Genomic DNA, 11,315 nt, shown 5'->3' on the forward strand with positions numbered 1-11,315 from the left:
ACCCCCTACATTTGCGTGGCGACAAACCCAGCCACAAATAACGGGAATGGGAAATACTTATGAATACATTGGTTTTTTTAGAGACTTCCATGCCAGTCTGTCTAGACAAATCGACTAAAAGTATTTATTACTATCCCCTTCTGGAAGACAACACACGCTTCAGAAGAGGGTCATGTGAGTTTTAGCCCTCTAGCGGCCTCTAAACGAGAAATAATGTATTTAAATACTGTTTGCTATTCCTTACTATTTATACAAGCAATAGATTTCTGAAGTATAATTGATCCTGAGATCATCCCTGTCACGGCATTAAGAAGGCAGACATTCTAAGCTTGGCTGCAAAAACCTGCACTTAAGTTTCATCATCATAACGTGCAGTTGTCTTCGTTATTATAATAAAACTTGCTACCTCGTGCTCTCCGTGGGGAGAACACTGTGCCAGTGGTTGCATTCACAGTTGCAAGGTAACGAACAGTTCCCTGCGTCAAAGCAAGCCGTGCAGCTTTCAGGCACCTGTACAGGACGTGCCCGGAAGGTAAACGCGGGCAGGAATCTCTTTTCCTCCGCACTTCGGTGCGTGGGCCTGTTTGCTGGGCAGCCTAGGCGGGGCTTGGGCGTGCTGCGCTGCCGGGCTTTTGCTGCTGCAGATATTGTGAGAAATTTAGAAGGGAGGGAGCTGGTGGTTCGGGTCAGGAAGCACATGGGTATTTTTTCTCTTGGAGGCTGAGGATTCACTGTTGGCTACAGGGCAAATACCTCTACCTGTAAGGCAGATTAAAAAAAATTACGTGAAAACAATGGTCTACGTTAGTTCATGCGGAGAGTTTAGGATGCACACATCTGGAGCAATTAGGATCTTCTCAGGCAATCTGGAATATCTGTGCAGGATGCCGCCATAATGGCAGTGCAGTAACGAGGGTGCCACAGTATTTTTTTTAATATATCTACGTTACACATTTGCTCAGCTTGAGGTCCAGTGTGTGGTCGCTGTTGCCAAAGCCTGCCTGTCCGTTAGCTTTACATTCCCAGCAGTGTCGTTCCTGGTATGGTTCTGCTTTCCATGACAGGATTTCCTGGAAGAGTATCAAAGCCATCTTAGCTCTGATCATTTGTTTGGCAGCCAGCTGGCTGCCAAAGTACCCACTCCCTCCATCAGATTTCAATCACCCGGCATGCAGCATGTCACCAGCTTCTCCTGCTCTGTAATCGGGAGCTTGACAAATGCAGCTTTTTGAAAAAGACATCACCGTGCTATGAGCAAACAATATTGGAGCAGAAAAATCAAATAAACCAGAGAGTGGTTCAGGCTTCCAAATTTATTCCCATTTCCTAATCTTGACCAAGCAGCAACCAAGCATTTACCTTGTGACCTTTTTTGCCACCACAAAATACCATTTTGAACTGACTTTGCAAATATAAACTCACTTTATTAAATGACAGACAAAACCAAGAAATTGAAGTGGAAAATGCTCCTTATTTGGGAAAGACCTAAAAATGACCGTGATTCTTTTCTGGAGCTATGAACACTCTGTGTGTGTCCCCCTGAACATCCTTAATTCAACCTCCTTAGCCTGAACCTAAGGATACTTCCATGCAGGATTCATCCAGGACTGTCAGGATTCCTGTGTATGGCTCTGGTTTGGCACAGCTGCTTCCTTTTAATTCTCGCGTGTCTCAGTGTGGTATCTTGATCTGCGCTGGGGATCAGTGCTGCAAGCAGGCATATGTGGCTTCTCCTCACTGTAATGTTCAATCTCAAACGCCAAAGGGAGAGGGAGGGGGGCAAAACCCCAAGCTTGTGTACGCAACATAAAGCAGAAGAACCAGATTCTGCTGAAGTCGTGGTTCGTTTGTTTTCTTGACAAAGTTTTCTAAAATCTCTGCCTCAAAGCCTACATTTCTGAAATGAACAGTTAGGCAGAAAGCAGATGGTTACAGCAGGTCTACAGGAGCCACAGGTGTGTGGGTTGTCACATGAGGGGCATAGCTCGTGCAGGTGACACTAGTCACCCACCTGGGAGGTGGCTCTAAGACACTGAGCACATAGGGTCTGGGACATTGTTCCTGTGCTGCGTCAGGGACCAGTGATCAAGATTTCTCCAAAACAGAGGCCCTTCCCAGTGGTCCTGTAGAAAGTCAGGGACATCTGACAAGGTGAGGGTTTTTCTTCAGGTGTCAATGATGCACGATGTGCAAAGCTCCATCAGCTTTGCTTCCTGCTTTCTGCTGGTCCCTACTCCACTGCCAAGCCAAAATTGCTTTCCCCCTAGTTACCATCTGAGGACAAAGGCTGCTGAGGTGCATACAGGTTGCCTAGCAAAATCGAAATGCAGCGAGTGAAATAAGGGTAGGAGGTATTTGAAGACGATTGGTGCTGATTGCCTACTAAAGTGGGCCACAAGTGGAGAACAAGCAGAAAGGCTGATTAAAGAGGAATGGTTAGAGTGTAGGTAGAGAGTGGGTAATACTTCAGGTGGGAACTGCTCTCTGTTTAGGTGTGTGACAAAGGGCTCCCTTGGTGAACACGCTGCTTCCATGCCACTGCAGTAGCAGCACGTGCATTAGATTGCCCCTGCGAAGCACTGCGCAGTCCAATTGAAAAAGAAACCAGACTCATGAGAGTGTTTCATTAACGGTTTTGCTGCTAACCAAACCAGCCTTGGTATGATGCAGAAGTCAGTTTTGGAAAGTGTTAACCCTTTCCTCTACTGCTGTTGCATTATTTTTAAAGCACGATGCTACCCTCATACAGAAAATAATGTCTAGCTTATAATGATTTTTCTTCATATGTACAAACCCCAGTAAAAAAAGTTGAACACAATATACACACTGGGAAATATAATCCTGGAATATGTGTCAATAACATGATTGTTCTGTAAAATAATCCTGCCCACACTTCCCTTCAGAGATCTCTTCCTCTTTACGCGAGTTGTGTCCACATTGGAGACGCTGGCAGCACGTGCCCGAGTCTCGTTCTCTTCACAACGGTCTGAGAAAGGAGTCAGGTCCACGTCCACGTCTGTGTCGTGAAAGCAGCCGTCGAAAGCCATTGCTTGCACTGCATCAATACTATACATTCCTGAAGCCTGGCAACAAAGAATAGTTATTCTGCATCTAGCAGGAGCCATTTTAGTAAATTATAAATAAATAAAACAGAAAACAAAGCAAGCCTTCTCTTCAGTGTTGTTCCCTCTGTGGAGAGCATATGGAGAACAGGGCTACCTCACAGCATTGCTGTCTGTGGGGCCTGCCCCCTTGGGGAGGACGTGAGCGAGGAAGGGGATGCATGCAATAAAACACACTCATCTGACTGATCATTGCCAGCTTCTGGCTGGCGACATGTGCCCCGGCTTCTGAAACAGAAAAATTAAACTCTGCCTCTCCTGTAGGTCTGCGTTGCTGGAGTTGTGGGAAATGACTGCAAACATTCCCATGAGTAGTTTTTTGATGGGATTATCAAATCATGTGAGCAACATATGCACTGTTACTGTGTTTTTCTCTTTGTGATATTCCAACAAATGAGTTTACATGGGGGGATATTCTTGAAGCAAAGGTTTTAAGTGAGTGCTTCGTAGAAAGCCAATGTTTAACTTGTGAACACTTCTGCTTCAGGCACACTTTTCTAAAACTGACCTTGTCATTCATCTGGTCTTGGGGCAAAAAGGCATCATTAAACCCATCTTCCTAATTAAAAATGGCAAAGCAGGAAAAGGAGAAATAGACTCTGCTTCACAGGAAACAGGAGGGAATATTACATGAGTGCATTCTGGGGTATATTTCAGAGAGGAAAAATACCTTGATCAATAGGTATTTGAGAACAGAATGAAGGTTACCTTCCGGGGGGGAGGGCAGAATCAGGAGATGTACTCCCTAACCCCTGCCACAAGAAAAGGAAGGGAGAGAAAGCACAGACTTTCTCAAGATCTCAGGATGATACATTTTCTCCCTTCAGCCAAGCAAAGAAAAGAAGATAAGAGAGAAGTCACAGAGATGGTTACTGTACTGTTATCACAGTGGTGTATCAGGATTACTCTGTGGCTTCTGTGATGCTTTCTGAAGGCAACAAAACACAGAGGATTGTACCTTGCCCCTTTTTTTTAGTTGCTTTCTCTCTTCAACTGTGGTGAGATAGTTCACTGCTGCATACTCGATGACAGACAGGAAGACAAAAAGGAAGCTGATCCATAAATACACATCCACAGCCTTTATGTAAGACACTTGAGGCATTGAGGCACTTACTCCTGTCATGATGGTTGACATTGTCAGCACTGTCGTTATACCTGCCAAAGAAAAAGGAGAGGTTATCATAATACTGGCCAGCTGGTTCTGTTTAGCTCATCACTGTTGCTTGGACAGCACAGCTTTGTGAGGGCATGTGATTGACACTGCCCTTAACTTCATAGCACAGGCTCCGAAAAGTGGAGTGAACCATGAAGGACCTATCACATACAATACTGAATCCAGTAAATCATCTCTCTGCTCAGCATGTGCAGTTAGAGCTGCGGCACACCAGGTTCGAACAGCGGGGATGCAGCACTGGCGATTCATAAGCATTCAGCAGCATAAGGAACACATTTCTACGACAGCTTTAGGCACCGCTGTAGTGAAGTGAAAGCAGGTTTGTGGTCTTCCCTCGCTTCCCAGAGCCAGCATCTCCACAACACACTTTCTTGTCCCAGGGAATCACTAAAGAATGACCAATTTCCCTCCCAAACCCCCCTCAAATCGTATGTCTCTGTCATAACTCCATGGCTCTCTAAAAACACTCTAGCATAAAAATGCTATAGCCATTGAAACTAATAAATATTTTTGTTTATTTCAGTGTGTCCAGGATTTCACCCTCACCTTTTCAATCGCTCCTCTTATGTGCAGCTACTAATCTCATTTTGTTTTGCTCTGTCTCAGAAAAAAGACCCCACCAACACCCAACCCAGGCCCTGCTTTTAAAGAAATGAATGTAACAGTGGAAGTGAAGACATCTCAATAACACCTGTGAGACAGCACTGGCTGACAGCACGGCCTCTCAGCTGGGTCTCAATGTAGCCATTCTCTAGTTTTATGCTCATTCAAGCCCACTGGAACATACATAAGTTTTCCCTCTCCTTCTCTGCAAGCTCCCTTAGGTTGAAGGATGGAGTTTGAAATATACCATATAAGAGGAAATCAATTTATTTAAAATATGTATACTCTAGGCTAGGGAGCTAAGCTTTTTAAACTTTGTTGTTAACATTGCCTATAAATTATGTATGCTTATGCTAATGAAATGTGTGTTATTCATAGAACTCCTGATGCATTACCTTCTGCAGAAATCCATGTATAAATTAAAGAACATGATCAGCAAAACCATCTTGACAACATTACAAATGACCTACTCAGAATTAGAACTTTGTTTTTAAAGATGAAGTTAAATTTCTTATAAATAAAAGAAATCAGTAGATTCATTAATAAAAGTAGGTGGGAGGTACCATAATTTGGTTTTAGACTAAACAAATAGATTTATATCTCGTGTGTTAATAGCTTTTGACTGTGCCAATAGAAAGGGATGTGAGGAAGATACAGTCCTATTTTCTCTAGATTGATACAGCTGTAGGTAAAAATTGAGGGCTCCCTCAGTACATGCAAGTTTGTTTCTTAAAGATCCTCAAATTTTCACTTGTCTAAGAAATATGGCAACATATAGTTGGCTTCTGGGACTAGCATCAGTGAGAAGAAAGAACAGGAGCTTCTTTACTAATTCTCAAACTGACAGGGCTCAGATGTGTTATGGTTACATTAGATATCTTAACAAATTTCCATCACATCTTTACAGAGATGCTAATCTTTGAAAAAATATACTTATTTCAAGGCCATCAACATTAAATTCACAACAAAGGCAGTCTTGTAGTATCAACTGATTCATCACTGAGAAAAAAAATAATGTTATTAAAAACCCCACTGTAATTAGTCTTTTTCTCCTGAGCTGTGGTGTCCAGAACTAAAACTGTGACAGCAGAAAGATGCCCAACTTACTCCTCGGCTTCCTCAGAAGCCTCTGTGCCTTGCACAGTTAAGGCACCAAAGCAAACATTTTCAAGGTGCCTAACAAAGAAAGGCTTTGCTACATAGGACAAGTATGAAACTGCTTCCAAGTTGGTAGCAAGATATCAAATGTTTCTCGAGAGAAAGCAGAGCTGCAAAGCTTTTAGATAGATTGTGCTATGCCTGTTAAAGTATCTCTCACAACCATGGATTTGGGGATGGATCTGACTACCTGTTACTTTGCTGGGAAGACGGGAGGAAAAAAACAACCCAGTCCTTGAAAAAAAAAAAAAGAAAGAAACCAAAAAAACCCCACAACAAAAAAAAAAGGAATGAAGTAGAATTCTACATAGGGAAATCTGCAGAATTGTCCCTTTTTCCTTCTATGGTGTGTGAGCTGTTTTATAATATAGCAAAGCCAGTCTGAACAAACATTCTGTTTCCCAATGTAGAAGCTGTCTAAAGGAATCTGATAGTGACAACAGTGACAATAATAGCGGGATTTGAGCAATTACCTGATATACTTGCTCATGTCCTGTGTAAATAGGAAGCTAAGGTAATTTCAAAACCTCTCCCCTAACCAGTCTGTACTTCCCAAAGGAATATATATTAAAGGTTTACCTAGTGATACTCTAGCAGGAACAGCTCTTCTGTCAATCCAAAATGAAACCCAAGACAGCATCACCATCAGCATGGCTGGGAAATAGGATTGTAGCACAAAAAAGAAAATATGTCTCCGGAGCGCAAAATTTATAAAAAGTCGATTATACCAGCCTATTGAAAAAAGAGAGAGGAACAGGTTAGGGGAGAAGAGAGCTGCGTTATTTGTGAGCTCTGTTTGCTAGTCCCCTCCTTCCAGTAGGAATGGTGTATCCACATCAGGAATAGTAAATGCCTAAAAATATTGCCACCGCCTTGGTTTTATATAGTGCTTTACAAACTGACCATCATACCTCATTAAAATACTGGTGCCTTGGGAGTGAAGCATTATGACTGCCTAAATAAAATACTGTATTACAATTGAGGTTAGGAAATTGAAAAAAAACTAAATAGACTTCCAGTGAAACTGCCGGGAGAATACAGACAGAATATAATTGCCCAGTCCAGCTAGGACAGTGAAGCCAACACCCTGCCTCCCCAAAAAAGTAGCCTGCCTTCTCACTCTACAACTTTCAAGGAAAGGGTGCCATCTAGTGAATTCTGGGGCATGCTCTGTGCAGCAAATCATGTGTGCTCTACCTCCTGCGGTGGGAGGGAAAGCAGTTTATAGTGAGGTGAAAAGAAGACAAAAGTAGCTGGCTGCTCAGCATCTGCCTGTCCAGAACAAATAGGGACTTCATGAGCAGTCATGCCATCACAAACAGCGACTTTTTAATTAAAAAGAATATCTCATCAATAACCCCTTTTAATATTAAACACATTCTGTGTGTTTTCAGCTGTGTAGAAGGTTTTTGGGTTTAAAAATTATTGTCTCAAAAATGGATTTAAATTGTGGCTCCTTTGGAGGCCAGGGAACTCCAAAAGCTGGAATACTAAGCATGTGTAGTTCACTGGGATTCACAGGAAAGGATATCCTGAACCTAAAATGCATAAGGCTGCTTTGTGAGGAGCATTTTTGTCCATTTTTTGCCTGAGACTCTTCAGGGACAGGTGGCTTCCATTAGAGTTGTGCTGATTGTTCCCCACTATTACTTACTGCAGGGGGCAGAGGGGGTGTGTAATCATTTTCTTCCAACAAGAAGCAAAATAAAAGAATAAAAGAAAGTGGAACCTCCTAAGTGAAACAAAACCTCAAAGAAAAGTGTGTGTCTACAAAGGGCAGTGTTCTAACTAACAGATATGGTACACTCACTATTCAGGTACTTCCCAGTGGTCCCTGTGACTTCAAAAAGGTCTTTCCTTTCACCTTTTCTCTGCTGAGTAAGCTCATCATCAACACTTCTGCATGTAGGTGCTAAGGAATCACGCTTTGCAAAGTCAAAGGTGCTGTGAAGGTGCTGCGAAGGCCTGGCTACAGGGTGACATGAGGTTGCATTGTTGTACACAAGGCCGTATTTGCTTGTGTAAGTGATTTTTGATGAGAATAGCAAGGCAGAAAGAAGCCAGCTGAGTTCCCAGAACCCAGTTTTAACGCACAGTGATAGCAGTTTGGAGGAAAACATGCCAGTCTCCTTCTTGAAACAAGGACAAATTTGACGTAGCTCTCAGCAAGGCAGTTATGATAGTGAGGTATCACTCGCCCTCTTCTCACTTGACAGTGGCTCTTGAAAGCTGGAGCTCTGTTCTTAGCTCATACAAGAGCAAGAGATAAGGATGAAAAACCAGATCAAGCTGTGAATTCCTCACTGCTTAGGCTGCATCATAATTTAAACTGGAATTTCTGCATTCAATCTTAGCCCCTGCAAACTTGAATGGCTCTTTTTTAAATGCAAAAAGAACCTATCCTGTAAATAAAATACAGTAAATAAATGTATTTGCAGCTTTCCTGCATATCTTAAAGGCTTTTCTCCAAAGTGTTATGCATTTCATCATATTATATGGAATAATTTCTATTTTATTAATCTACCTTGATATAAAGGGCAATATCCACACTGAAATGAATTGACTCAGACTGGAAAGCACAGTAGCAAGCATGCTGTTTTATCTGGTTAAAAACATATGGTTAGACTACTTACATAGAGAAGTATTTCAAAATTTATAATTGCATGTACAAATACAAAGACCATAAACCCCACCTTGCATGAAATCAAGACTATAATAAACTCCTAAAGCCTTGTGCAGTTTGCCAGAAAGTATAGTTCAAGATCTACAGGGAGAAATAAAAACCTGTCTGGGACAGATATCTGTATTTAAACAACGTAGCACTGACATAAAGGGATTTTTTTCTGCAAATTTATGTGTAAACATGGAACATTAAGTAAACCATGAATTAGACCTCAACAGGTTATAAATGCTCTCATGTGGAAATCTTACAGTTGGTAGACTTATAATGACACTTTACAGCTCCAAAAATGAGGAGATTTTAGATGATAAAACACACCGGGGTTCCTCTTGTTTGCTTTCTAGTACTTGACCCTTTGGGGTTTGCATTTTCAAGCTTTTCTATATAACCAGGACCCAAAGATTCCTGTAAACCCAATATTCCAGTGGCTTTCAGAGAAGCACCACAATTTTGCAAGAGCTCACAACAGCATATATTTGGTTAATGTGCATTTTTTTTTCAGGTTCTTTTTGTCAGATGTTAAGTTACAAGTACTCCTATGGCCTCTTCTTCTAATATCAAGAAAGTGTTACATTGGTAATGTAAAGAGAATGAGGACCTAGGCGGACAGACCAGTGTGATTGACTGACCTCATTTTAACTGAGATCTCTCAGCAGTAACAGTCACTTATTAGCAACAAATTTAAATGTGAAAGACATTCTGCATGATAGCGTCCCGTGCTTCTCTCTTTTAATGACGGGGGCTTACTATACCAGTACTGCTGTAAAAAGCTAGTCCACTGGAAGCACTGAATTCTTCGATGAAAAACTGGGAGAGGGAGATGTGCTCATCTGTGCTCAGGGACTTGTTTCCATGTTTCCAGTATAACATCAGATCATCTTCATTGTATGCATCTATGAGAAAGTAAAAGCTAAGTCACCTCTTCTGCTGGAATAATGCTTCTGTTTTCTTTTTTTAGGGATAGGAGACCATTCAAACAATTTGGGAAAACCCCAAAGAAACCTTTTTTTTTCACATCAATTTGCCAGTTACTTGACATGGAAAAATTTGCAAAGACCATATTCTAAGTGGAGCCCAGTCCTGTGCCCTGCCAGCAGCTTACCTGACAGATGGGGGACATGGGCACACTCAGGGTCACAAGGCACACAGGATCAGAGCTCTGGAGCTGCCACCCTGAGCGGACTGCCCAAACACTGGGGATCTGTTCTCTTTTCCAAGACTAAACAATAAGCCAGCATCCCAGTTTTACTCATAATCCAAATAAGAATAAATTTTGAGATATCAAAAGGCTCTGCAAAACAGAATTACCTTTTGTTCTCCTGCTGCACAGCTTACTACAGACAACTGAGTCAGTGGCAAAAAAGCAGACATTTCACAGTAGGACAAGCACTCATTTTCATTTTTCCATGAGGTCAAATATTGACATCTTATTTTGCCTTTAACTCACACTTCTTTCTCAGAAAAAAACATGATTTTTGACCAAGGAAACATTTTTAGATTTAGGACTGGGAATATCAACCCAGTCAAAACAAAGCAGGGTGCATCATGTTTTTTCTATCTTCCCAAAGCTCACTGAGTTCTGGGAACATCCCAAACTGGCCAAAGTTTAATATGTACAGGTTGAAGGGTTCAGGTCATGCATCAAAATAATTGAAAAAGGTGTTATGAACAAGATGGAGTGCTGGTAAGAATGCACATGCGAAGAACCAATATGAATTAAACTTACAGCTTTCCAGTTCTAAAGAACAGTTCTGAGTGTCCAGAGGAAACCTACTGAAATCCATGAAACACATAGCAGAAACTGTTATTCTGCAGAAAGGAACAGAAAAACAGAAATTAAATTAAAAATTTCACAATTTCTTAGGGTTGTGCAGATATCTTCATAAGATCCCCAACCATTTGGCTGTTTAGAATCCTAAGGATTGAGTCTTTCTACTTTTTTTAGACACCTCAAGATAGTGAGGAAAAACTAAATCAGTGAGGGAACCATATTTTTTAAACATAAATAGTCTTTCTTATTAAGTACATTACCTCCAATTTTTAAACCCTTTACTGGCCTGATCCTTCATTTTGCTTTGAAGGGTTACACTTACGAAGATTAACAAGGAGGGTTCACATTTCTTGAGTGGATTTCTCATAGACTGAAGTAGATGTTATTACAGATTAGAGCAAATATTATTCCAACTGCTGTTTTCCCAGCTAGAATGGTTATAATATTTAGTTGCATAAAAAGATAAGCTTCAATTTCTGGAAGCCTACTTTCCTCTTCAACACCATGGAAATGCCTTATACTCTAAAAAGCTTAAGGAAATCTAGGAAAAGACATTATTGTGCATTCCACCTGCTTTTTCACAAATGTTTAGAAGGTAAATTTAACCTGGCCACTGCTGTAAGGGATAATAAGAAGAGTTTTTATAAATATGTTAACAGCAAGAAGAGAGCCAGGGAGAACCTCCATTCTCTAGAGGATGCAAGGGGGAACATTGTCACTAAAGACGAGGAAAACGCTGAGTTACTCAATGCCTTCTTTGCCTCGGTCTTTAATGGCCCGATGAGTTATCCCCAGGGTACCCAGCCT

The 11,315-nt window shown here is 41.4% G+C and overlaps 1 protein-coding gene across 1 annotated transcript in view; it reads right to left on the reverse strand.

Annotated features, from left to right (window-relative positions):
* Nucleotides 1-2,780: 2,780 nt before the first annotated feature.
* Nucleotides 2,781-11,315, reverse strand: part of GABRR3 (gamma-aminobutyric acid type A receptor subunit rho3) — a 32,537-nt gene continuing 24,002 nt past the window's right edge. Inside the window, exons 5-9 of the mRNA XM_009640473.1 lie at nt 10,464-10,546; nt 9,490-9,630; nt 6,637-6,789; nt 4,081-4,277; nt 2,781-3,083 (exon numbers count right to left, since the gene is read on the reverse strand). Of these exons, the coding sequence (XP_009638768.1) occupies nt 2,781-3,083; nt 4,081-4,277; nt 6,637-6,789; nt 9,490-9,630; nt 10,464-10,546 (877 nt within the window). The remainder of the gene's footprint in view (nt 3,084-4,080; nt 4,278-6,636; nt 6,790-9,489; nt 9,631-10,463; nt 10,547-11,315) is intronic.

The sequence above is a fragment of the Egretta garzetta genome, unplaced genomic scaffold (assembly GCF_000687185.1).
Source record: "Egretta garzetta isolate BGI_Z169 unplaced genomic scaffold, ASM68718v1 scaffold516, whole genome shotgun sequence".
Taxonomy (NCBI): domain Eukaryota; kingdom Metazoa; phylum Chordata; class Aves; order Pelecaniformes; family Ardeidae; genus Egretta; species Egretta garzetta.